Below are 27,075 nucleotides of genomic sequence, written 5' to 3' on the forward strand. Positions count from 1 at the left end.
ATTTTGAAATTATTTTAATAAGCTAACATTTGTTTAAAATTTCAGTAACTATGCATAGACTTTTTTTCTCTGCCCTTAAACATCAAAACACAGAAACTTGCAATAGCCTGCTTCTTGCCACTATCCCTAACCAACCTGCCCCATTCCTTTGGCGCAAAGCTGTGATGGCGTCTCTTCAGCCCCAGAAGCTCCCACATTGCCCATTCTAAAGTTCCTATTGCTAACTACGAGCTCTTGTAAAGGTGAGATTTGTCCCATATGTCTCCCATATACCTCCTTTCCGTATACCTGGACTTTCCCACTTGTTCCCTTTATTATGAACCCTGTGTCACTTCAGGAATCCTGAGCTCTCACACTGCCCCAACCCCAAGAAGAAAAAGGGGCTTGATGATCAACTCATAGTCCCAGGAACCTTTACTGGCACCTTCTGCATTAAGCCCTGTGCAGGGTGTCCCCCCACATTACCACACGTAACTGCTCACATCCGCCCTGTGAGGTAAGTTTCAGAATCCCCATGGTACAGTGGAAAGAAGACTAACAGCTGGAGCCACTGGCCCTGCTAACAAGTGATCGGGCAGAGGGACGGTCCTGGACATGGTCCAGGCAGTACAGATTTACCTTGAATGGTCCTCCACTTCGATTTTAACCATATGGTTGATCCTTATACTCCCTCCCCAGACTCCTCTCACCCCACCAGCCTCAAAGACCCTGCCTGTACCTGTCACTGTCAACATTCCTCTACGGGCATCATACCCATCAAAGGAGGAAGGATTACAGCCCAACTTGCAGGTAACAGAGAAGGTTGCCACAGCCCCTGTCCTCAGGAATGCCTTCAGAGGTGCTTCCAAAACCCTGAAAGTGAGAAGGGTCAGGGGAAGCAGCTGAGAGAGAGGGAGGTCCCTGCCCCCAACACACTCTCTTCCTCTCTCAGTCAAGGGAGCTGTGAGAAGCAAAGGAAGTGTAGGCAAGATGAATCAGATATGTTTCCCTTTGCGTCACAGCATTTGACTCTACATCTGTGACTTCAGATAAGTCACAGGTAACCCATGCAATGGTCCACAGGATGTAATATGAATGCACCTACACCCCGGGACATCACCTTTCAACTCTGTGGAGGAAACAATTGCCTCCTTCGAAAGTCAACATGTTACATAAACAATGAATAATTTGAAAATGAAATTAAGAAAATAATTCCGTTTACAATTAGCATCGAAAAGAATAAAATGCTTAGGATTAAATTTAATGAAGAAAGTGCAAGGTTGGTATACTGAAAACTACAAAACAATATTGAAAGACGTTTAAGAAGACCTAAATAAGTAAAGATTCCCTGTGTTCATGGATTGGAAGACTTACTGTTGATAAGATAATAACACTCCGCAAATTCATCTACAGACCCAGTGCAATCCCTATCAAAATTCCAACTGCCTTGTTTTGCAGAAATAAAGCTAAAATTCATATGGAAATGCCAGGGACACAGCATAGCTAAAATTATCTTGAAAAAGAAGAAAGTTGGAGGACTCACACTTCCTGACTTCAAAACTTACTACAAAGCTACAGTAATCAAAACAGTATGGTACTGGCATAATGATATTGGTCTCCTACCTCAAATCATATACAAAAATCAACTCAAAATAGAGCAAAGAAATAAATGTAAGAGCTAAATCTATTAAATTGTTAGGAAAAAAACAGGTGTGACCTGGGATTAGGCAACAATTTCTTAAACATGACACCAAAAATCTCCAGCAGCAAAAGAAAAACAGAAAAATTGGACTTTATCAATTTTAAACTTTTGTGTATCAAAGAACACTATCAAGAAAGTGAAAAAACAACCCATAGAATGGGGAAATATTTGCAAATCATATATCTGATAAGGGTCTATTTTCCAGAATTTATTTTAAAAAACTCTTATTACTCAACAAAAAAGACAAATAATCTAATTTAAATATGGGCAAAAGATTTCAACAGACATTTCTCAAAGAAGATGTATAAATGGTCAGTAAGCACATGAAAAGATGCTCAACATCATTAGTCTTAGAGAAATGCAAATCAAAACCACAATGAAATACCACTGCATACCAACTATGGTGGCTATAATTTTTTAATGGAAATTAAATGTGTTGGTACGTATGTAAAGAAACTGGAACCTTCATGTACCACTTGTGGGAATGCAAAATGGTTCAGTTGTGGAAAACAGTTTTTCAGTTCCTCAAGAAGCTAAACATAGGGGCAGCACATTGTCTCAGTGGTTGGAGCACAGTGCTCATAACACCAATGTCGCTGGTTCGATTCCCACATGGGCCAGTGAGCTGTATCCTCCACAACTAGAGTGACAAAACAACGACTTGGACATGAAGCTGATGGTTCTGGAAAAACACACTGTTCCCTAATATTCCCCAATAAAAATTTTTAAAAGGGGGAAGGCAGCCTGGTGGCTCAGGTGGTTGGAATGCCTGCCATTCTCCTAACGCTGAGGTCACCGGTTCAATTCCCACATGAGCCAGTGAGCTGCGCCCTCTATAGCTAAGATTTTGAACAACGGCTCTCCCTGGAGCTGAGCTGCCGTGAGCAGCCAGAGGTCGGTGTGGGCTGCCGTGGGCTGCTGTGTGCTGCCGTGGGCTACCACCATATGCTGCCATGAGTGGCCAGTGGCCAGCGTGAGCGGCCTGCAGACATTGTGAGCGGCTGGCAACCGGTGAGTGCTGCCAAGAGCTGCTGTGAGTGGCCGACCGACGACCGGAGATCAACTGCCTCAGCCAGGAGGAGCGCAAGGCTCATAATACCAGCATGGGCCAGGGAGCTGTGTCCTACACAACTAGACTGAAAACAATGGTTTGAAACTGGGCGGGTGGGGTGGGGGAAGGTAGAAGAGGAGGAAAAAAGAAGTTAAACATAGAGTTACCATATAAACCAGCAATTCCACTCAGACGTATATACCAAAGAGAATTAAAAACTTATGTTCACACAAAACTTGTACATGAATGTTAAAAGCAGCATTAGTCATAAGAGCCAAAAAGGGGAAACAACCCAAACTTCCATAAACTAATAAATGAATAAACAAAATGTGGTATATTCATACACTGGAATATTATTTAGCCATATAAAGGACTGAAGTACTGTTAATACATGTTGCAACATGGACAAACCTTGAAGATATTACACTAAAGTGAAAGAAGCCAGACACAAATGGCCACATATTATGACTCCATTTATATGAAATACTGAGAATGAGAATATCAATAGAGACGGAAAATAAATTAGTGGAGATGGGGAGGAGGGGAAGTGACTGACTGCTAACAGGTATGAGGCTTCTTTTAGGGGAGAACAGAATGTTCTGGATTAGATTAGTGGTTGATATTTGCACAACTTTGTGAAAATACTAAAAACCACTAAATTGTACATTATAAAATGGTTAAACGTTGAATTTTATCTCGATTAAAAAGAGCCAACATGCATCAACGAGCCATTCCGTCTGGGCTGGAGGTCAGAGTAATCTCAGGGAAGCATCTAGTGCCGAAGCAGAGGGGTCTAGGGGCTACTCAAGTCCCAACTGCCATCTTACAAATGAGGTAAGGGGTACCACTTCCCTGCAGGTCTGAAGTCTCCTAAGGTTTGTAAAAGGGGGACAGAATGACCTCCCCTGCCACAAGAAAGCTTTTCTCAGCCCCTAGAGCAGACGACAAATATTTGAAGGGATCCACAGGATTGGCAGAGGCTCTGCAGGTTGGGTCACAAGAGGATTTTTGTAGGGAAGAGCCAAGAGTGGACTTCAGAACACGGGTGGGGATACAAGGATAAAAAGTCATTCGTCACAAAGGAGGAAATATAAACAGCCAATGATCATGCAGAGATGCTCGGTCTCACCAGTCATCAGAGGGAGTACATACACACTGACACAACAATGAGACAGCATTTTCCCTTAATTAGATTATCAAAAATGGTTAGCTAATAGGAGAGGTTGGCAGGATGTGAGGAAATATGTGCTCTCATTCCACTGCTGGTGGGTGTGAGAATTGGTAGAGCCACTTTAGAGGGCAACTTGCCAGCATCTATTAAAATGGAAAATGTGCATGCCCTATGACTCAGTGAGTCCAATGCCCAGTATTTATTCTAAAGAGACAACCCCACATGCACAGGGAAGTATAAAATGTTTATGTGACACCATTTGTAATAGTGAAATGTTGGGAAAACCTAAGTATTCATGAATAGTAGAATAGCTAAAAAGCCTACATACATCTATTCTCTATTTAACAGAACGAATAGTTCTATATACATAACATAAAATGACTCCAAGACATAAAAAGCAAATTCTACAAGGATATTGGCTATATATCATTTATAAAAAAAATAAAACAAAACCCCAAACACAACTGTGCTGGGGTTCTTAGAGAATTCTTCCTGGCAGGCTGAGATGCTAGGCCTATTAACAATCCTTTATTTATCTAGAAGAAGACAGACTTTAAAAAAGCAACATAAGAACAGGAATTGCCAGGCTTGGACTATTTCATTTCCAAGAGATCATTTTTTAACAAGTGGAGAGAACCAACGCATGATTCAGGCTTTATTTCTTGCTCTGAGTAAGAAGAATTACTTCAGGCATGTGTAATACTTCCTTTAGAAAATAGAGGTAACCTACCATGTCCCAAAAAAGAAAGGGAAAGTTAAAATTAAATGTCCTCTCTGTCAATCATCTCAGGTATAAAAGAGAGGGAGTATGTCCCTTGCCAGGGAAAAGCAGTACATGCTGTAAATGAGGTTTTTCGCCACCTCTGGAGACAGGGGATCTCCCAGCTCTGAGAAAATCAACTCGAGGGTCCTCAGTAGAAGAGGGGCTGAGATCAGAGTGAGAAATGTTTGATTATTACTTAATAATATTTTAAGTAGAAAATAAAAGGGAGTTTGCTGGGAAAATCCATATGATTTTTTGCTGATCATTATCTGTTTCTGGGAGTTCTAAACTTTCACTTCCTGATATATGTGTGTGTGATATGCATATGTGTGTGTGTGTGTGTGTGTGTGTATGTATGTATATATATATATATATGTATATACGTGTGTGTGTGTATATATATATATATGCATAAAACTACTTATTACATACAGCCTAACAAGGAGAGGAGATCTTCACTTATTTTGGCCATGAACATCACTTAAATAATAAAACACACACATATAATTTGTTTGTTTAGAAAAAGTTCTGGAGGAATATTTGCTAATCTAAAACAGTGATTACGTCTGAGGAAGCAGGGAGAGGACCAAGGCTGGGGGGAGGAGTTAAACCAGAGGGAATTTGACTCTTATCTACAACTGTTCAATTTTTTTTTCCATTTTGACTTCTAGTTTTTTAAATAAAAAAGGATGAAATAAAGCTGCGAAAAACAATATTTAAAGATAATATTATTTATACTTATTTATAATACAAAAGATTATTTTGCTCTCAATAAAATATTAATATATAACATTTTGCACAATATAACAATATTTGGTACTAATATATTTAGGTAGAGCAATGTGATTTAATGTATTTCATTATGTTTTTTTAAACCTTGCTTCAATACGTTATATATAGTGACTAGTATTAACAACTGACTTAGAAGAAAAGTTGCTCTAGGTCAAACTGTTTCAGACGTGTTTCTAATTTTGAATCATGAGTCCATTTTTACCAAGGCTTTTCTGTTTGAGTACTTGGTGGCCCTCGTGATGGCGTGTTCCTTCAAAGTAGTTTTGCAGTTGAATTTATCAGACATTTTATATTTATATATTTATGTAAATAAATATATTAACATTATTTATATTTAAAAACTTTTTATTGTGAACTATGTCAAATAAACAAAGTAGTATATTGAAATAACAGTATGAAAACCCATGCTAAGGTCAGAACATCAGCAGAACCTTAGACGCTTCCTGATCATAGCTTCCTTTCCTTCCCCAACAGGGGGCGTGAGTCTGGGTTAAGTCTATCACTCCCTTAACTTTTCTTTCTAGCCCTTAACATCTACGTATGTGTGTTTCTCTGAACTACAAATTGTTTAGTTTTGCCTGCTTTTGTACTTGACATATATGGAATCTTACTCAAGTACTTTTCTGTGACTTGCTTCTTTCACTCAGTACCATTCAATATTATGGTTTTACTTATTTGTTTGTTTTTATTATAGTAAAATATACATAATATTGACCACGTTGATTATTTTTAAGCATACAATTCAGTGCATTAATTACATCCCATTGTTGTACAAAATTGTGTTTTTGAGGCCCATGTATAGTAGTGTATGTGATTGCACATAGGTCAATCATTATCATTCCTCTAAACTATTCCTTTGGGTTAATATACAACATTTATTATTCTCTCTACCATTTATGGACCTATAGGTCCTTTTCATTTTTTTCTTTTTCTTTTGCTGTTACAAATAGCAGTGTGTGAACATTCTTGCATGTGTCTCCTGGAGCACATGTGTAAGAATTTTTGGTGTATGTAACTACTGGTGGAATTAATGGATTTTACTGGTTTAATTTTCTATAAAGAGATGATATGAAGATATTGTATAATTAAATTTCAATTTAGAAAAAAAAAGAAAGAAATTGAGACAGTTTCATAGAGCAAAAGGGCAGGGAATAGTCTCCCTGAGATGGGCAGCAAAAAGATACAGGAAGAGCAGAGGAGACAAGTCTACAGGCTGAGCTCAGAAGGTACTGTCAAGTATAACCTCAGTCCAACACACGTACTGAGCACCCAATATGTGTCTGGCTCTGTAAGTGCTAGAATCAGCAGTGGACTGGCATTCAGGAGACCTGGCTTCTCTCCCAACTCTGTCACAAAGCGCAAGTCATCTCACCTCCTCGGCCAGCGGTTCTGACATCTGTAAAATGAGGGGATAAACCCTCAGGATCAGAAAGCTTTCTTCTAGCTCTGCTAGTCTGGGATCCTGAGCTGGCTGCAATAGTTAAGACAGGGGCTCACCACAAGTAGTTCTATCTAGAAGCCAGAGAGGGCCTGGGGCCCAGATAAGAAAGATCACTGCTTCCCCAAGAACCAAAAAAAGGACTAAAGACAATCATTGGCCCAGCCCTAGTAAGCCAGTAGAAGTGATGTGGTGGTAAACATACAGCCAGCTCTCTGGGGTGGGGACCCCTTGATTTGTAGCACTTCCTGATTTACGTGGTTGTAAGTACTCCCACCACAGCCAATTCCAACCTACCAACGTGTAACCAGCAGACAAAGTTCTTGACAATTTAACAATCAGGCTTTGGCTAGACAGTACTAGCTGGCTCCAGCACACCCCTGGGAAGTAAACTGGCCCTAAGAGGTAGGGCTCAGATGACACTACCACAGGCCAGAGGGGAAATGAAGGCAAGTTATTCATAGGACTCCCAGTACTTTAGACTCGGTGTAAGTTTGGGGAAATCAGAGTTGCCTCCCCTTGCAGGGAAGACCATAAAATAGATCTAGACTGGTTGTGTGTACAGTCTTCACTCATCTGGGTGGACAAGAGAAATCACTCAGGAAAAGAGTAAGTAGGAAACGCCCAGGAGCCCGGTGTGAGGGGAAACATCCCCCATCCCTTGCAAAATCACTTTTCGATATTATGAAGAACGCTCTGAGTATGAATAACACATGGAGCAGACACACTGCATATGCACAGCTTGTTCGGGTTAGCGAGTTGTTCTGTCTCTTTCATGCTCCTTTGGTTTAGTTCCCAGGTGAACTGGCTGCTCCTTCAACCCCATTTCTTGGAACTTGCAGCCTCAAACACCAAGAAAGGGAGGGCAGAAATGAACATTTATTGAGCACCCAAAGGACACAAGGCATTTCATTTATGTTGTTATATTTAATTCTCCCAACCTACTACATGGCATGTGACACTATCCCCAAATAGACACAGGCTCAATTCAGAGAGGTTCTGGGACTCACCTGAGACGATCCAGGCAATAACTGGCAGGGATGCTTTTGGACCACCAATCTGGGTGGTTCTGAAAGCCACGCTCTCTCCACCTACCCCAGGATCCTCATATCTCAGTGGGCTTCGGGCCCAAGATCCTCATTGTATCTCTCTGCCCTGATGTCTTTTTGAGAATTTCCCTTCGCTGGTTTTACTTTACCCTTTGCTGGCTATGTGACTGTCAGAAAACCTCAATAGTCAGCATTCAAACCATACACATGTCAATTTACATAATGTCTGATTTCAGAAATTAGCTTTATCTCAAACCAGAATTAATTCTTTAAACTACCTATCACATAAAATCACGAGTCAACAAGCCCTAAAAAAGAAAGAGAAAGAAAGAGTGCTCAGGAAGGAGAAGGCCACACAGCACCCTGTGAAATGGGACTTCCAACCCCTGCAAACACCTTGAAATGCTACATGACACTCCTTTACATGAACAGTTAAGCTCTCAACTAAGAAAGGAGAATCCCAGGTGCCAGAGAAGCAGGCAGAACTGGAAGTTGCTGGGGCGAGTGCATGAGCAGCCAATGAGGGCTCTGGGTACCTGGGGGCTGAGGTTTTAACCCCACAGGATTCCCGGGGAGAAGACCTTGGGCTCCACCAGACAGGAAATTGGAAAAGACACCCTCTCACATAAGCTGGAAACCTGTAAAGGAAATCTAGAAATATCCGCTGACCAACACAGAGCCATTTCAACAAGGAAGCTTATCTGTCTGTCTGCCTTCTGGACAGAGAAAAAAATTCTCTTGAAAATTTGTAACTAACGCCTATGCTCTTCCAGGTTTAGGGTTCAAATTTATATTATCATGGCTGGGAAACCTCGTCTGCCATCAAGAAAATAGCAAAGAAATTGGTCTCAAGTCAGTAATATCCCTAGAATGTCTGATAAAATCAACTACAATACCACTTTTGAAGGTACATACTCTTAATTTGGGCCACTGCAGATCCCAACAGGAAAGACTTGTTGAAGACCGGCTCAAAATTAAAGATTAAAAAACATACCAGAAACAGTTTGACCTAGAGTACCTTTTTCATCTAAATCAGTTGTTAAAACCAAATAGTTGAATTTACCTAACTCTACTAGTCACTACATATACGTAAAGTATTGAAGAAAGATTTTGTAAAAATAATGAAACACGTTAAATCATATTGTTCATTGCTCTTAATAAATATATTAATATATTTTATTGTACAAAATGTTGTTATATATTATTTTAATGAGAGCAAAATGATCTTTTATATTGTAAATAAATAAAAATATTATCTTTAAATATTGTTTTCCCCAACTTTAATCCTTTTTATATTTTTATGTGACTATGTAATTTTATCTTATCCTTTTTAATGTCTATATACACATATATAGAATTTATATTTGAATATATAATCTATAAATATAATTTATTTTAAAATCTTGTATATTGCTTTTGTTCTGTCTCGCTCTCTCGTTCTCTCGCCCTCGTGCCCTCTCTCTCTCTCTCTCTCTCTCTCTCCCCTCCCCCCCCCAGCTAGCTAGGCCTCTCTGTCCCACCTTGACTAAGCATGTTCTATTCCCCGAGAAAGTATCACTAGTAAACCCTACTTGTATACTGAAAAATAAATAAATAAAATAAAATATCATATATATGTATTTGGGGATACATGCTCAAAATCATTTTATCAATGAAGTATAAAATCAAAAGTTTGGAGACCACTGAATCAGAAATACACATTTTTTCAAGCACACACGGAACATTTACAGCCACCTACTAGGCCACATAGTAAATCTCAAAAAAATGCCAGAGGATGTATATGTATTAGTTTTCTACGGTTGCTGTGGCAAATTGCCAAAGAACCCAAACTGACTATCAGAGTTGTATACGTCAGAAGTCTGAAATGGGTCTCACTAGGCTAAAACCAAAGTGTGGGCAGGCGGCATTACTTCCTAAAGACTTCAGGGGAGAATCAGGCTCCTTGCTTTCTAGCTTCCTGAGGAGGCTCCCACAATTCCTAGCTCCTGGACCTCTTCTTCCATCTTCAAAGTCTGCAGCAGCAGGCTGAATCCTTCTCATGCTGCCACCTCTCTAGGTCTCTCTCATCTGCCTCTCTCATCCACTTATAAGGACTCTTGCTATTATAGTGGGTCCACCAAGGTAATGCAGGGTAATCTCCCCTTTTCAAGGTCAACTGATGAGCAACCTTGATTCTGTCTGCAACTTTAATTCCTCTTTGCCATGTAACATAATATTCAGTTCCAAGGATGTACACATCATTGGGGGGCCAATATTCTGCCTGCCATATTACACATACAGATGACATTCTCTGACCCACAATTACATAAAATTAAAATTAATAAAAAGGAAAAATGTTAAACCTCATAGATCATAAATTTTTAATATACTTATAAAAATATGCAGGTCAAAAATAAATAATAATGGAAAAAAATAAACTGACAGAATGAAAATACAATATAGCAAAACTTATGAGACATAGTAAAGTAGTTCTCAGAAGGAAGTTTATGGCCTTAAATGCATATATCAGAAAACGAAATTTTTAATTAATGAACCAAACATCCACTTCAAGAAGTTAGAAAAAGAATGACAGAATAAACCCAAGGAAAGTAAAAGGAAGAAAATAATTTAAAAATGAAACCACAGTATAAAATATAACAGAAAACAAGGAAACAATAGGAAAACAACAAAATGTGGTTCATTGAAACAATTAATAAGTTAGACATATTTCTGGCAAAGTATATCGAGGAAATAAAAGGAAACTATAAATAAACAATATTGGGAGTGAAAAGGGGAATATAACTATAGATCTATCGTGATTTTAAACATTTATGCCCATAAATCTGAAACAGATTAAATAGACAATCTACCAGAAAATATAACCTACCAAAACTGACTATAGAAGAAATTGAAAACCTGAATTAAATCAGTATCGAAAAAGCTACACTCTATACACACACACACACACACACACACACACACACACACACACACATTCTACCAAGTCTTCAAGGAACAGATCCTCCCTGTTTTATATAATCTGTATATAAGAAAAACTATCATTGATCAAAGAAGAGAAGTGGTCAAAGGAAGAATAGAGTGGTGTCTAGAAACCAAAGGAAGAAACCACTCTCCAGGTGACAGCTGTCAGACCCCCATATAACTCAGTTAAACTTTGCTTTCTGGTTGAAGCACTCCCTTGCCCTCAACTTCCCTATCAGCGGACAGGCACTTGCCGTGTTTCCCTGAAAATAAGACCTAGCCGGACAATCAGCTCTAATGCGTCTTTTGGAGCAAAAATTAATACAAGACCCAATCTTAGTTTACTATAATATAAGACCGGGTCTTTAATATAATATAATATAATATAATATAATATAATATAATATAATATAATATAAAATATAATATAATATAATATAATATAATACAATATGCCAAGTCTTATGTTAATTTTTGCTCCAAAAGGTGCATTTGAGCTGAATGTCTAGCTAGGTTTTATTTTCAGGGAAACACGGTATATTGTACTCTGACTCTCCCTGCCATGGTGCTGCAATAATGGCCATTACTAATAACTTTATATTTGTCTTTGAGGTTATTTTATTTGATCAATGCGTGACTCTCACTGGTGCATCAACTCTGAGGGCAGAAACCACGGGGTTTTTTTTCATCTGTGTCCCATTACTTAGCTGGTACCTGATACAGAATAGATATGCAATAAATACTTGTCAAAAGAATGAAGAGTGGAATTTAGGAGATCAAAGTGGCCTTGGGCACCCCTGAAATTTCAACTTTATAATTGTGGATAGAACTGTTACGGAATAAGGCTGAGGCTGGACCATCTAATATTTAGAGAGTGCCTTACATGCTAGGAGACACCAGGAGCTGTGGCTGAGATACTGAAAAGTGATCAGAGATGGGGAAAAATGCCCACAGTCGGTGAGTCTCCCAGGAGACCCAGACTGGGAGTCCCAGGAATGCAAATTACAGAACTGGGATGTGAGTCCCCAGACCCTCATTAACCAGCCCAGCCCACCCTACTGTCTTGCCCAGCTGGTCTCTAAAGGCTCACTGGGAAGGAGGACATAAAGCAGTGGGGCCGGGGTGGGTCGGGGTCATCACAGGAAATAGGAGTGGAGGAAGAAGGAATGGATTGGGAGACAAAGGAGGCCAGGAAAACTAAGGGGTTTGGTTAATGAGAATCACGAACAGTGATTTCTGACACCTATGTGATATAACAGAACTCTCTTCTAAGGAAAGGTGTTGGAGAGAGTTTAGTTCTGCCGAGTACTTTGACTGGTTATAGATTTATAAAGGGCCAAGACTGATTTTGGGATTCGGGGCTGAAGAGAGATGAGGTATGCTGCCTGACAGATTTCTGAAAGTCAGCCAGTGACAGAAAAAGGAGGGAGGGGAGAGAGGTGTCAGCAAGATGGTCAGTGCCCTTACTGCCCTGTAGGATAGCTAGACCAGTGATCAATCTCTGGGGTGGAAAGACCACTAAGAACAAGAAAATCCAAAATGCAAGTGGTACTTGTATCCTTATGATACATAAAGCTTCAGAGTTTTGCCACACCTAACAGCCTTCCGTTTACAGTTAGTTTGAAGGAAAATTTAAGAAAGCCCTGTGTCCCACATTTGGGGCCTATGGCAGGGTAAAGGTAAGGGAATAGCCAGGAGCAGAGAGGAAAGAACAAGACTTCAGCTGAAAGAAGATTCAGAATGAGAGGTGACCATAGTGCCCAACCCACTGGGATTTGTGCCAGTCAACAGCCCCGCCTCCTCCCCACTCTGCCCAAGACCTGCCTGATTGGCACGTGAGGAATATCTAGGTATTAGGGAGCAGGTGACCCCTGCCACTGACATCCAGGATATAGTCAGTGCTCCCGACTGAGGGTTTGGTCAGGACCTCTCAAAAGTAATGACAGTCGTCAAAAGAGAAGCTTCTGTGGGCCTCTCTCTGGAGATGCAAGAAAACGAGACAGCTGTTGAGAAAAAACCATATATCTCTGTGCCAGCCAGGTGTGGGGAGCAGCTGAACCCCAAAAGGGAAAGAAGTGGTGGAAGATTCTGAGGGAGAGGTCAGCAGCTTGCACTCACAGGGCCTGTAGACAAGAGGAAGGGACTGTCCAAGGAACCAGCCTAGGACAGGCCAACGCTCACCAGAAGTTGATGCAAACAGCACAAGAAGGCAGGAGATGAGGTCATTCCTTTTGCCCAGAGAAGAGGAAGGTTCAGAAACCTGGTTTTTCTCCTCCCGGCCAGGGGTACTCCAAGAGAGCCAGGCAGACCCTGCTCCTGCCTTCTCCCCCATGGAGAAGTGATTAGAAGAGGGGAGGGGGCAGCCAGATGGCTCACTTGGTTAAAGCGCGAGCTCTTAACCACAAGGTTGCCGGTTCAATTCCCACATGGGATGGTGGGCTGCGCCCCTTGCAACTAACAGTGAAAACAGCGACTGGACTTGGAGCTGAGCTGTGCCCTCCACAACTAGATTGAAGGACAACGACTTGGAGTTGATGGGCCCTGGAAAAACACACTGTTCCCCAATAATTTTCTTTTTTTAATTAAAAAGAAAAAAGCGGGGAGATGGGGACTTGGCACAGAGAACACAGGCCTCACGTGGGTGAGCAGCTCAGGGGCTAATCAAGGTTGATAGTCTTCTCAGCATCCTCCAATTCCCCCTTGGGCCAAGTTTCTCCCTAAAGATCCCCAGCTCCTTATAATTCCTCTCGGGTCTCATCCATCCACACAGGGCCCCACCTCCCCAGGCAGTCTTGAGGTTTACGATTAACTGACTGTGATCTGGGAATGAGGCAGGGCTGTTAGTGACAGCAAAATCCTCAGATCCCAAAGTTAACACTTTCTGAGGCGGGAACTCAGGCACCCGGAGGGATAGCGAAAAGGATGGTTTTGCGTAACTCTTCAAATCGCACCCATGTGTGGTTTCTCACACAAAAGGACCCTCCTGAATACTAGAGGGGGTCGGGGGAAAAGACAGGAAGATGGAAAAAATGAAGAGAAAGGAAACCAAAGAGTGAGATAGAGAACAGATCTAACAAGTGAGATCACAGGGGTGTGACATTTTATGAGCAGTGTGGAAACAACTGCAAAGCCCCTGAATGAAATAGGGCCTGGAGAAATGAGCCACCACACGCCTCAGTCCTCCAGGAAAAAGGAGGGGGTGGCTGTCTGACCCATGTGTTCCAGAAGGGAAAGTCCACCTATTTCCAATGTCCCCAAATCTGTCTTCCCAAGAGAACCACAGAAACAGGGGAGAGATGACCCACAAGCATCAACCTCTAATCCCAAGTGCCCAAGGCTGGAAGAGATGCCCCAGGTGCTCCAGGACACGTGACCGACAGCCCGAGGCGGGAGGGGAGGATAAGGACAGTAGTGGAGGAAGGAGGGAAGGCCACATGAGCAGTGGGTGATACCTGTATCACAGGCTGGCAGGAAGATTGCACAGAAGTTTAACCCCTTGTTGCCACTGTGAACAATTCCATAGCAAACTTTTTTGGCCGTAAAACCAGATCTCATTTGATGCAAGACCAGTTAGTCATTATTCACCCCACTTAAACATTCAATCGTTTTACTGCAGAAATGCTGTGCATGAATGTGAGTGCTACCCCAGCCCCGTGAGGGTGTCCTGTGGTGCCAGTTTCTTCCCCAAATCTGAAACATTCTGAATCCTAAAACTTATCTCACCCCAAGAGTTTTAGATATTCAGTTCTGGGTCCCCTTCCTTCTCTAAACTGCTTATCTCTGTGAAAAAAGAAGCTGATCCTCTGTGGTGATGGGAGAGGATACGTGCAGATTAGCTTGTACACTGCGAACAGGTGGTGATGTGGGCATATTGTGTACAAGTGTGTGAGTAGGAGAGGTGACCGTGCACATCCAACACTTTGTCAAAGAGGCAGGCATAGGTGGGTTAAATTCTTCACGAGAACGAGAGAGACAGAGAAGACGGAAACAGAGAAGTTGGAGGTCGGGGTGGGGGCACCTGTGAAGAGCGCAGTAGGTCTTCTGACAGTTTGCCCTTTTATTACTCTCCCCAGCATGCAGCATGCGGAAAGGGGGCAGGGATAGGAGGCTGCTGCTATGAGAAAGAAAAAAAACAGCCACAACAGAGCTTCAACTGCCATCAAAGGTCAGCTTGCCACCTGAAGCGGGGCAACGCAGTGAAGACCTGCAGCAGCTGCCCAGGAGGAGCCAAGAGGAGGAAAGAGCACCCAGCGCAGAGGCCAGCAGTTAGCAACTGACGTGCAAAAAGAGCTCCCTGGGCAGGAGCCATGGCCTGGCCACTTTCCTGCTGGCTGTGGCTTCTGGGGACGCTGGTGGGGCTCTCAGCTATCCCAACCCCCAAGATCTGTTCAGAACAGCAGTACTGGGCTCCGGGAGGATGGTGCTGCCAGATTTGTAAGCCAGGTAAGAGGACGCCTTGCCAGGGGCCAGGTGAGTAAGGGAAAGAGAGAACTGGGTTTGGGAAGAAGAGCCACAGAAAGCGAGTCTGAGCTCAGGTAAGGAGAGGAATCCTGCAGCACTTGAGACACCACCTTGAAGAGGGCGGAGAAGTGGCCTTCCTTGGGCCTTGACCCTGGACCTGTGCTTACAGGAACGTTCCTAAAGAAGCACTGTGATGGGCACAGCAAGGCTGCTCAGTGTGACCCATGTACACCAGGGATCTCCTTCTCACCAGACCCCAACAAACGGCCCCACTGTGAGAACTGCCGGCACTGTAACTCTGGTGAGATGGGGGAGCATTGGGGGTGCAGGTGGCAGAGCTGGGTGTGGAGAGCAAAAGCAGGGAGCGTAGGAGCTGCAATTACTTCAAGGCTACAGCAAGTGGAGCTAACGCTGGGAATGGAGCACCCTGGGAGCAGGTATATTGATGTGATGGGGAGAACTCTGGTGTTTCAGGGAAGGGAGAAGCAACATTTGAGGGACTGCTCAGAATGGCCAGCATCAAGACAATAAAAAGGGGCAAGTGGCTCCAGGATCCCAGATTACAGCCCAGCAACCCCCACTTCTGAACTGGCTGGGTTTGAAGTGGACATTTATTTGGAACTTGGAATCCATCTTTTAAGGACATAACAACACCAGCCAGTAGATAATAATCGTTCTTTGCACAAAAGCCAATGTAGGAAAATGAATATGCATGTGGCTTGTATTTTTCTTATTTTGCAATTGTATTGTTTTTAATTAAGAAGCATAATATCTGCAGCTGTTATGAATTCTTTTATTATTTCTCCATTTTAGCTAGAATTTCAGAAACCATGTGTCAGTCAGTATACATAGAGTAAGAGACTTTAAAGTGGCCCCTTTGAACAAATGTCCTCCAGCAGGACACTTGTGGACTACTTAACTAAGCTAATCCGCTACTTGCCTGTACAATATGTTTGGTCTCACTAGGCGTTTTAATGTTGTTTTCTTTAAAAACTAACTGAATAAACAGTTTCGCCATTGCAAATCAAACAGCAACATTTGAAATACACAAAAAGTATTCCTCAATCCACTCAACTTAAAAATGATTGCTAATGGATGTTTTTCTCTTCTTGGCATCAACCCCAGCAGGGTTGGACTTCTTTTAGGTCAACGCCTGCCCCACTCACTCTTTGGGCCCCACCAGAAGGCCTTTTCCCAGTACCGAGCCAATCCATACTCCTTTTGCTATGTTCCACACCAGCCCAATCCATGATCCTTCCCTGAGACACAGCCCATAGATTCCCCAAAGCACTCGGGCAGCACCTGGCTTCTCTGGGGCAGGGGTTGGGGGGAGGCTGAATGAGTTCGGTCCTCTTGGACCTCAGTATTCCCATTTGTAAGATAGAAAAGTGCCAGAAATCAGCCTGGAATTTTGTGCACAGGTTACACATGGTAAAGAGAACTCTCAGGTCTCTGGATGCTCAGCGCTGAAAACAATGGCACTTCATCCCTTTTTACACAGTCCCGTCCCTTCTCTAGCTCTTCCCTTCCTGTTGGCAGACACGTTCATGATCGCCCCTCCTGGTCTTCTTCTTTGCTTACCTCTTTCCCTCTCCATCACCGCCATCCCCCTCCCCTCTCTGGTCTTCCCTTTACGGATCCTAATCCAGGTGGGCTCACCATTCCTGGTAAGCCACAGAAATCCAAATCCTCATCGCAACGACTAGTCAGAATTCAGAAAGAAGAGGCCAGAGGAGCATAAGGATGAGAAAAAGGAATTTGTGTCCCTCTCCCTTGCCCGACAAAAGGCAAATGCTAAGGCAAACTGGTAGAGTTGTTAGGCATTTGGCATCCTCCCACCTTCCTTTCATGCTCCTCTCCCTGGATCCCCACGAGTGCACTGCCCTAACGCCCCACCGGGCTCATGCTCAAGCCTGGCCCACATCCAGACGCTGCTGCCCCCCACCCGCATCACCCTCCTCTTCTCAACCCAACCACCTGTGATCCATCCCAGTCCAGCGCCCCTCACACCCTCCACCCGCAGTATAACTGACTGGCAGACACCCAGCACCCGACCTCTACACTTGAATAACATTTATATTTTAAAGGCAAAGGATATCCGTAATCAAGTAACTCTCTAGTAAAGTTAAAAACACATCAGAGACCATGATAGCATAATTCCTAATGGCTAAAAACTGGAAACTACCCAAATGCACATTAGAAGTAGAACAGAGAAATAAACATGGTATATTCACACAATAGGATAGTGTGAACACAGAAATGAGAATGAATAATCTGCAATTACAGTCAACAATATGGATTAATCTCACAAAGAGTTAAGTAAAAGCAGCCAGACCCAAATGAGTACACACACAATTCCCTGTACACAGCACAGACAAAACTAACTTATGGTGTTAGGAAGTCAGGCTAGTGGCTATTCTTGGGAGGGGGGTGGTGAGTGACTAGAAGGGAATATTATAGTTCAATAATTATGAAAGTCTCAGTGAGTCAAGAGAAAAATCATACAAGCTGTTTCTACCTTTCACAGTGTCCATTTCTGAACCATGAATTTTCTAAAAGTCCAAGTTTTCCTCTTAACAACAATACTGATGGCAAAGGCACTGGGTGATGGTGAGGGAGGGGCCGGATTTATGGGAGGGGGCAGGAGGGGGGCTGGGAGAGAGGTTAGCAAGTGGACCTTGCATTCTCTGCCGCCTGAGTGTCTTGTGTTCCTCTGACCTCCTGTCTCCAGGTCATCTCATTCGGAACTGCACGGTCACCGCCAATGCCGAGTGTGCCTGCCCCAAGGGCTGGCAGTGCAGGGACAAGGAGTGTACCGAGTGTGACCCTGCTCCAAACCCCTTGTTGACCCTGCGTCCATCGCAGGGCCAGGGCACACATGCACAACCCACCCACTTCCCTTACACCGAAAGTAAGTCCCAGGCCACGCCTTGTCCAGTCACTTGGGGTAAGGGTCCCCCTTAACCAACACCCCCACTTCCATGCCCATCCCCACAAGTTGTTTGGTCAGCCTGTCTCTGCCTTCCCATCTCAAACAGCACCTCTCGGGGCTCTGAGGCCTTCAGCTTAGCCTTTCCCTGTGGGCGGCTGCTCACCCTCTGTTTCCAGAGCTACCAGAGGCCAGGACAGCCAGGCACATGCGGACTCTGGCTGACTTCATAAAGCTGCCTGCCCCAGCTCTTTCGACCCAATGGCCACGTGAGTTTTCTCCCCACCCCCAGAGAGAATGCATACAGGAGAGTCCAGGAGGAAAGACAGCCGGAAAGCTCTTCCGAGTAGGAATAAAAAGAGGAACTCTAGGGATAAGGAAAGGACTTGGTCCAACGGTGGGGATGGGAGGGGAAGGAGGGGAAGGAGAGAAGCAGCGGTGATGGGACGGCTGGGCTGAGGGGAGTCAAGGGCTGGCCCTCCCCGGAAACCCCTCATGGCCCCTGCCTGTCCCAGCCCAGAGATCCCTGTGCAGCTCAGAGTGCATCCGCATCTTTGTGGTCCTCTCTGGAATGTTTGTTTTCACCATGGTCGGAGCCCTGTTCCTCCATCAACAAAGAAAACATGGACTAAGTAAGAGACAAAATACAGGTCGCCAGACCTGTCCCCGGCCCCATGCCCACCTTCTCAACTCTGCCACCCGTGCCTGGAACCTCATGGAAGCCTCCCTAGCTTCATCTTGACCGACCCTGGTTACTGCCTACTCTTCCTCTCCTCTCAGTGGAGGTCCTCCCGAAAGTTCTCCCTAAGCTTACCTTCTCTGCTGTCTCCTCTCTCTTCACCCTCCCCCCAGACCACCACCAGCCAAGACTCATCTAATTCTTTCTGCAGACAAAGGAAGCCCAGGAATGCCTGCGGAGGCTTCTCCTTACAGCTGCCCCAGGGAGGAGGAGGGCGACGCCATCCCCATCCAGGAGGATTATCGAAAACCAGAGCCTGTTTCCTACTCCTGAGCCAGCACTCCACAGAGGGGGTCATCACTGCAGTGAGGTCCTAGCCTCAATCCCACCCCACTGACCATACGGAGGCAATGAGACCTGGAACCCTCAATTTCAGCACCATGTTCTTCTCATCAGGACCCTTTCCTGTCTGCAGACTTGAGAAAGTGCCTTTTTGAGATTGGCAGTGAGGACACACGGGAATGAGGTGGAGGGTGGGAAGCAGTATGTGCCAGCTTCACCCCTGTGCTGCAGAAGGGCTGGGTTTCCAGTTGTAAGGCACACTTACACCTACAAAAGCCGCACGTGCTATCACTGATTAAGAAACTCGGCAAAATAAAGTGACAGACTGCCAAACACAGCCACTCGCCTGTTCTCTCTGAAATTCCACTCTCACAAGGCAGGCCACTCCCAGCCTCAGCTCTCCGATCAGGGATCGGAGGGAGGAGCTTTCCTGGATGCAGACTTGTGTTGGGGCCCCTCCTCCCGCCCCCCCAAGGGGGAAAGAGGAAATGAATAAAGGTCCCCACGCTATGGGGGGTCCTGCTCCTGGCTTCAGTCTCTCCCTTTCTCCTCCCACCTCCTTTCCCCCCACATCTCCAATTTCTTGGGGGCTGGTGGGGAGCAAAAGGGTGCATGCACTGAAGTTAGGTCTTGAAATCAGCAGGGGATTTTTTGTGTGTGGCGGTGGGGGTGTGTGGTGTGAAGAAAGAACAGTGAACAGGGCTCTGGTACCAGCAACAAATGGCTTCATCCAGAAGCAAAGGCAGCTGCAGTATCACTTCCTCAAAGTGAAAGTGAAAGTGAAGTAGGTGGAGGACGAGAAAAAGCAATGTTTGGAGAGACTCCTCTTCTGTAGCCAGGACCTTGCAAGCAGGGAGGCCGTGGAGAGCAGCCGGTGAGGGGGGCCAGAGAGCAGCCCCCATGGGCACGGAGGAGGGGTGGTGCCTGCTGCTCTGCTTGGCTCTTTCGGGAGCAGCAGACACCGGTGAGTGGGGAGCAGGCTGGAGGGAAGGACTGGCCTAAGGAAGCACCAGGTAGCCACCCTCCCTAAGATTCCAGAAGGGGAAAAGGGACAGGGTGGCTTCCACTCGCCTTCTAAGCCCAACAGGAGAAAGGCTCCATGGCTGACGACTTGGGGAACCAGTTGTGTTGGGGAGAGAGGCTGAGAACAAGTGGGGAAAAGGCCAAATGAAGAAAAGGGGCCTCGGCAGTGGATGTGGTAGGGGCTGCTGTCCTACCGGAGAAAGGACACCTGCAGAAGAGGAAGGGGTTCCCCGCTAAGAAGTCAGGCGGGAGGTGACTGCAGGCGGGGAGGGAAGCACACCTTTAATGGCCGAGAGCAGAGCGGCCCTGTGGGCGGGCTCCAAAGCTGAGAAGATGGCTGCCAACACCCACAGCCGCACGCACGTCCAACCTCCTCTCAGTGGCAATTTTGCTCATTTATTTGTTTTAGCTGAGAATTTCTTTTAACTGAAGAGAGAGTTTTTTCATTCGGTGGTTGGAAATAAAAAACAAAAACCCCTATGAACAAGACAAATCCAGGTCTTTAAATAATTCGTACCAAGAAGTTCGTACCTGGCATGGCAGGTGCTTCCCAGAAAGCTGGTTTGGGAGATGACTGGAGAAGAGAGGGACCGAGACAGCTAGGACCTGGAAGACGACTTTTACCCCTTGATGACCACACTGAGGGGCTGGGGGCGGGGCAGTACAAATAACTTTCTGGACAGGAGGGTATGGCTTCAGCCCAGCCTTTTCCCTGCAGCAGGGCAGTGGCGGGCAGTGGATGTGGTCTTGGACTGCTTCCTGGTGGAGGAAGGCGGGCACCGTGGAGGTTTTGTCAGCAAGGAGAACATGGTGAAGGCCTTGCTGGTGCTGAGGCAGGTGCCAGTGCTGGATGATGGCTCCCTGGAGGGCTTCACCGATTTCCAACTGGACACAAGGGCCAAAGACAACCCACCTGTTACCTTTGAGGCCTCAGGTAAGAGTGTCCACTGCGGCCCAGTCCTTCTGGGATCCCTCCACTGGGACAGCCCAGTTCCCAGTATCCCCACCCACATCTCCTTCCCATGTTCTCAATCCAACTGAACCTCTGTGCCATCGTTCTCCCACAGTGAACCTGGTACAGGTTCCCCATGCTGAGGCCTTGCTCCATGCTGACTGCAGTGGGAAGGAGGTGACCTGTGAGATCTCCCGCTATTATCTCCAGGCCAGACAAGAGGCCACTATTGAGACAGCAGTTTTGTTCATCACCAACGTGCAGGTATCTGGAGGGGAACCTAGTATCTCCATGGTGATGAAGACTCTCAGGGATGCTGACAATGGGGCTGTCTTGCACCCCACGCTGAAAGTACCCCCGGGCCTCCAGGGGAATGTGCAGACTGAAGGTGAGAAAATGAAAAGGCGCAGAAAGAAAGTTTTGTTTTTTTAAGTGGTCAGAGATGGGGGGATAGGAGAAGAAAGGGAACAAGTCCACCTCCATCCACATCAGTCATCTCAGGGTGTCCAATAGGCCTTGGTCCTTTCTTCCAAAAGACCCAAAATGGGGATAATCTCCTCACTGTGTTGCCGGAGGAAAAGAAGGCATGTGATACTCCATTCATGTATGCTGTTCTCGGTAGTCTTGAGCCGAGCACCAGTTTTCTCCCAGTGAAAAGCCAGCCTGGTCTGGTGCTTCAAGATGATCAGCACAAAGGGCAGGGATACAGAATTTATTCATTATCTCTTATTAGTAAAACCTGGTCCTTGCCCTTTCCAACCCAGCATATCCCAGAGGGCACAAGAAATTGAGAACATGACATGACAATAGATTTCTCCAGAGTTCATCGAATCCAATATTTTGCTTCCAAAAAGAGACAACCAAGTCCAAATAAGATTAGGGGGCTACCCTCCTATCCTTAGAAAGCCCCAGAACACTTGACCTTTCTGTGCTCCAACCTAAATTTATCCTGATACTTTAGAAAAGAGGAGGTCTCATAGTCCTGGCATAGCTAGATATTCCCTTTCTATTTGGGGATATCTTAAACCTACAAAAGGTGAAATAATATAAAGAACACCTGTATATCATTCACCTAGGTCCACCAATTGTTATACCATTTGCCACATTCTTTCCATAAATGGATAGACCCCTTGAACTAACTGAAAGTTGCAGAAATCTTAACACTTCACCCCAAATGCTGCCACGTATAGCACGTGTTAGTTTATAACCAAAGACCAGGATAATTCTCCTTCATACTCACAAAACCATCACCTCAACAAACCAAGGTGGGGAGTGGTCTACCGTGGTGCAAACAATAAGGGGGTGTAGTATGTCGATAACTGAAGAACATATTTGCCAGGGTACTTCGTTCCCATCTCCCCCCATCAACTGCTTGCTACACTGCTGAGCGTCATACTTAAGTATTAACATTTTAAAATTGATACAATAATACTGTCAAGGATAAAGTCCAAATTCAAAATTCTCCAGTTGCCCCAACAATGTTCTTCATAGCTTTCTGGTTTTTTTAAGTCCAGGATTCAAACAAGCATCGTGCATTCCATTTGGTTGTCTTGTGCCTTTAGCCTCCTTTACTCCAGAATAGTGTTGCACAGCACTGACTTGTCTGAAGACAAGAGGCCTGTTGTCTTGGAGCGTATCCCACCATTTGGGTTTATCTGATTGTTTTCCTCAATAGATTTAGGTTCATGTCTGGCACAAATACTGCCACTGTGTGCTTTTTACACTCTTACTCCTATTTAGTCTTCACAATAGTCTTGCCTTCAGCAGACGAGCTTGGCAATACTAAGTGACTTGTCCAAGGTCAGAGCTGTTATACCAAAGAACCAGGGTTCCAAAGCTTTTTCTGCTATCCCAGTGGTTCTTACTGGAAAGTTAACAATAACCCCTAATTTTGCATGTGTATTGTCCTGGTGAGAGGTCCATAACTTTCATCAGATTGTCCAGGGGTGACTCCAAAATAGTTAAGATTACCCCATGTGCCGCACTGCCTTTCCAGAGCCCCATTTCTTTGTGGTTCCATCTGTTGGGAAATGAGCTCAATTGGCCTTACTATCCAGGAGAGGAGGCAGGAGCAAGTGTATGCTCACAACATGCCCACAGCTCAGAGATCAGGTAACCTCAAGAGGAAGAAGTCTACCATCACCCCTCTTTCTCTCAACACAGTGGAGTTCCAGGTGACAACACGGACCCCATCCCTGAGTTTGCTGCTGGGGTCCTCAGCCTCCCTGCACTGCGGCTTCTCCATGGCACCAGGCTTGGACCTCACCAGCGTGGTGTGGCGGCTGCAGTATAAGGGCAGTGGCCAGCTGGTGGCCAGCTGGACCTCGGGGCAGGAACACGTCAGGCGGGAGGGCGTTACCCTAGAGCCTGAGCAGCAACTCATGGCGGGGAATGCCTCCCTCACCCTGTCCAGCCTCACTCTGAAGGACGAAGGGGCCTACATTTGCCAGATCACCACCTCTCTGTACCAAGCTCAACAAATCATCCAACTCCATGTCCAAGGTGAGGGCAGGACTTGGTTATCTGGGAGAGAAGGGAAGGGATATGCGTATTGGAAGTGTTTTCCAGAACGGAATCCAAACACGAGGGCATTTCCTGAGAGGCAGATTGCATTCCCACAACCTAAACGCCATCTCCATCCTAGAAGCACAGATGGTATCAGATTGTCCCTGGCAGACTCCATGATACGCCCACAGAAAAACTACCCAGCCCAGGATCCTGCTGCCCTGCCCTGGTTAGCTGTCTCCAATCTCCCCAGCCCTTTTGGACCACATCCTAAAGGAGCAGCAGCAAACCAAGGAGGGCTAGTGGGAGTGGTCCTGACCAGGAGGATTGCGTCACTGATACCCTTTAAAATCACTGGCTTAGCATCAGAAGCAAGCCAACCTTTAGTTGGTTTTACTATGGTTTTTCAATTACCTGTGAAAGATGTACCCTTTTATGGCCTGCATGCAGAGTGGACCCCTCACCCGCCCCTTGGCACTCCACTGAGGATGAAATTTCAGCCTCCACAACCTATCTCACTCTCAGCAGAAGAAAAGGCTTTAGGCTTCTCTTCCTGTTGATTGCTCTGGAAACTTATTCATTCTTTCTTCCAGCTTCCCCTAAAGTACGACTGAGCTTGGCAAATGAAGCTCTGCCACCCACCCTCATCTGCAACATTGCTGGCTATTACCCTCTGGACGTGACCGTGACGTGGACCCGAGAGGAGCCGGGTGGAGCCCCGGTTCCCGTCTCTGACGCCTCCTTCTCCAGCCTCCGGCAAAGCCCGGCTGGCACCTACAGCATCTCCTCCTCCCTGACAGCGGAACCTGGCTCTGCAGGAGCCACTTACACTTGTCAGGTCACCCACGTTTCCCTGGATGAGCCCCTCAGGGCCAGCATCTGGGCTTCACCACCAGGTACTGGCGTGCCCTCCTCTCCCCACCTCCATCCTGGGCTTGTAGCTCTCCTACCCTCATCTCATCTTTGGTCTTGTTCTGCTTCCCAGCTGCTTCTTTCCCAAGACTTTGGTATACCCCAGGTGCCAGGGCACCAGGCAATGTGCTGAGAGGTAGAGATCAAGGTTGAATAATTCCTGACGCTGCCCTTGAGGAACTTAGTCTGGTGGGACCGACTAGGCAGTCAGGGAAGATGACTGGGGTGGGGGAGACCAAATTAGCTAGCTCGGGGGGAAGGGAATATCAAGAAAGAAAGGATGGCACATGTTAAAGCCAAATATGAAACAGCCTAAAGAGGATTTAGGGAACTGCACAACTAGAGCCAAGGTGTATGGGAAAAAGGGGAGGTGGCCTAAAGTTTGAGAGGTAATTACATTGAGCATTTACATGAATCAAGCACTGTACTAGCACATAGATGTATGATTCCATGTATTATCATGACTCCCACTGTACTGATGATTGAACTGGCAAATGTTAAGCAATTTGCCCAAGGTCACCTACCTAGTAAACAGTAAAAGAGAAAATGTGAAAAACAGGCAGCCTGATTCCCCTACAGTGCTATTAGTGGGCAGATCCCTATGGGCTGGCCTTCAAGCTACAGAATGTCGTTGAAAGGTTTTAAACAGCAAGGAATCAGCACCTAGAATACAAACATCCAGGGGCACTGGGCATTATCACTAGGCAGTAAGCTTCCCCCAAACTGGGGTTCTATCTCAGCTTCCATCACTCCTCACACATTTACAAAATTCTAATTTGTTAACAACTAATCTAACATAAATCTCTCTTGCAAAGCAGTAAAAAAAAAAAAAAAATGTTGTCCCATATGGGAAGAGGTAGAGAAATTTTCCTGAATACACAAGCATCCAACAACCTTGAACAAGCACGAATGCTACGGTGTGCCCAGTTCCTGGGTGAGAGAACACTTGATATGAGTTCCCCAATCCAGGACTCACACAAACTCCTTTGTCCCGCTTATTGGTGTGGGCTCAGAGCTGATTCCTGCCCACTGATTCCTGCCCACACCGCTCTCACCTACAGGGCAGAGAACTATGGCCTTTGGAGTCCTTTTTGCCAGCAGTCTCTTCCTTCTTGCACTGTTGTACCTGGGGCTTCAGAGATGGCAAGGTAAGAGCCTGGCTGCCCTCAGCTCTGCCCCCGACCCATCTCACTTGTAGATCAGCCTCCTCTAACCACCTCTCCACCCAGACCAGGGCTGAAGCCCAAGCATCACGAGTTCCAGCCAGCCCCCAACCATAGCCCTCAGCTCCTGGGTTTACCCCAGCTGAGACCAACCTTGTTCCTCTTGTTCTCTCCTAGCTACATCACCCAAGGTCTGCCAGGACGCCGAGGCCCTCTGGGCAGCCACTCTCCTGCCTCAGAGTAAAAAGAAAGAGTAGTCACGTGCTCCCAGAAGGACTCAGCCCAGGCCCGGAGCTCAGAAAGGCATGAAGAATTCACAGATCACGGGAGCACTGGCTCTGGCTCTGAACATGTGTAGGCCTCTACCTTTATTGTGTCCCTGGGCTAAACACAAAATCAGTGAAGAGGTGAGAGGGCAGCAGGAAGGCAGAATGTTTGGGTGGAGGTTAACAGATCAGAGGCGGAGTGGCAGGAAAAGAAAATGGGAAGAAATTAAGAAAGGAGCAAGTGAGGGGCAGTGGGGCAACGGGGTGGGGGGTGGGCCACCACACGCACCTATTCAACTCTGTCCAAATAAAAGCCCCTTGTGTCCTCAGAGGCAAAGCTTTTCCACTTTTCTGTTTTTTTCTAACGCTGGACCCAGCTGAGCTGTGTCCCTAAGCCTAGCTGCAAAGTGTTCAAGGTGTGAAACGAAGGCCCTCAAAGGCAGCCCTAAGGTTCCATCTTAGTTGCTCTGTGTAACCTGGAGATGCAATTAAGGTTCTGCTCCTTCAGACAGTTGCTGGGTATTTCAGGATACCTACAAACTTCTCACTCCCTCAGCGGCAAGGGAGAAATTTCTTTTATTCATTTCTAAAATCTGCCTAATCAACGAGGTGGAACTCAGCATAAGGGAAGGAGGTAGGTAGGAGATGTCTAAGAAAGCCTACAGTTGTTTGTCAGTGTGAGATGCCCACTCAACTTCCTGTTGTCACTTCCTCTCACTAGCACCTGGAAGAGTTGGGCGGCCTCAGGTACGAATGCTGAAAACGGAGACCACTTCCTCTGCTAACACAGAGATCTTTAATCTCAAGACCATCCAGCACTCATAAGCCAGCTCTTCTGCCCTAAAGCAACATCAGACTACCAAAAAGAAACAACACTCCCCTCCTCCCCTCCCCCCCGCCCCCCCAGATAGTCTAACCCAAGCAACAACCAAGTCAG

The 27,075-nt window shown here is 45.5% G+C and overlaps 3 protein-coding genes across 7 annotated transcripts in view; 2 read left to right on the forward strand and 1 right to left on the reverse strand.

Moving 5' to 3' along the window:
* Positions 1-27,075, reverse strand: part of VAMP1 (vesicle associated membrane protein 1) — a 60,595-nt gene that overhangs the window by 26,767 nt on the left and 6,753 nt on the right. The window contains exon 5 of one of the 2 annotated variants that reach the window (XM_033116463.1): positions 21,706-21,966. The exons of the other annotated variant lie outside the window; for it this stretch is intronic. Within the exon in view, the coding sequence (XP_032972354.1) occupies positions 21,893-21,966 (74 nt within the window). The 3' untranslated portion in view covers positions 21,706-21,892. Of the gene's footprint in view, positions 1-21,705; positions 21,967-27,075 lie in introns of those variants that run through there. 2 annotated transcript variants of the gene reach the window in all.
* On the forward strand, positions 14,968-19,641 carry CD27 (CD27 molecule). The gene is made up of 6 exons (XM_033116460.1): positions 14,968-15,349; positions 15,537-15,668; positions 18,099-18,278; positions 18,476-18,565; positions 18,812-18,928; positions 19,187-19,641. The coding sequence occupies exons 1-6, from the start codon at positions 15,214-15,216 to the stop codon at positions 19,306-19,308; spliced, it is 777 nt and encodes a 258-aa protein (XP_032972351.1). The 5' UTR covers positions 14,968-15,213; the 3' UTR covers positions 19,309-19,641.
* On the forward strand, positions 19,944-26,413 carry TAPBPL (TAP binding protein like). Of its 4 annotated transcripts, none has more exons than XM_033116456.1 (7): positions 19,944-20,281; positions 21,062-21,274; positions 21,408-21,680; positions 23,456-23,794; positions 24,391-24,693; positions 25,771-25,857; positions 26,050-26,413. In XM_033116456.1, exons 1-7 carry the CDS (start codon positions 20,218-20,220, stop codon positions 26,127-26,129), a joined length of 1,359 nt encoding a protein of 452 aa, XP_032972347.1. In that variant the 5' UTR covers positions 19,944-20,217; the 3' UTR covers positions 26,130-26,413. The 4 variants fall into 4 exon arrangements, with proteins under 4 accessions (XP_032972347.1, XP_032972346.1, XP_032972348.1 ...); XM_033116455.1 differs by having other exon boundaries at positions 19,947-20,281; positions 21,059-21,274; positions 26,050-26,412; XM_033116457.1 differs by having other exon boundaries at positions 19,968-20,191; positions 21,059-21,274; positions 26,050-26,410.

The sequence above is a fragment of the Rhinolophus ferrumequinum genome, chromosome 10 (assembly GCF_004115265.2).
Source record: "Rhinolophus ferrumequinum isolate MPI-CBG mRhiFer1 chromosome 10, mRhiFer1_v1.p, whole genome shotgun sequence".
In the NCBI taxonomy this organism is placed as follows: Eukaryota; Metazoa; Chordata; class Mammalia; order Chiroptera; family Rhinolophidae; genus Rhinolophus; species Rhinolophus ferrumequinum.

Excerpts from the sequence above, each read along its gene's own strand:
- CD27 (XM_033116460.1), top strand. The coding sequence starts at position 15,214 with ATGGCCTGGCCACTTTCCTGCTGGCTGTGGCTTCTGGGGACGCTGGTG. Across the intron at positions 15,350-15,536 it reads CTGCCAGATTTGTAAGCCAG|GAACGTTCCTAAAGAAGCAC; the intron begins GTAAGAGGACGC and ends CTGTGCTTACAG. Across the intron at positions 18,566-18,811 it reads TCTTTCGACCCAATGGCCAC|CCCAGAGATCCCTGTGCAGC; the intron begins GTGAGTTTTCTC and ends TGCCTGTCCCAG.
- TAPBPL (XM_033116455.1), top strand. The coding sequence starts at position 20,218 with ATGGGCACGGAGGAGGGGTGGTGCCTGCTGCTCTGCTTGGCTCTTTCG. Across the intron at positions 20,282-21,058 it reads TTCGGGAGCAGCAGACACCG|CAGGGCAGTGGCGGGCAGTG; the intron begins GTGAGTGGGGAG and ends TTTTCCCTGCAG. Across the intron at positions 23,795-24,390 it reads CATCCAACTCCATGTCCAAG|CTTCCCCTAAAGTACGACTG; the intron begins GTGAGGGCAGGA and ends TCTTTCTTCCAG.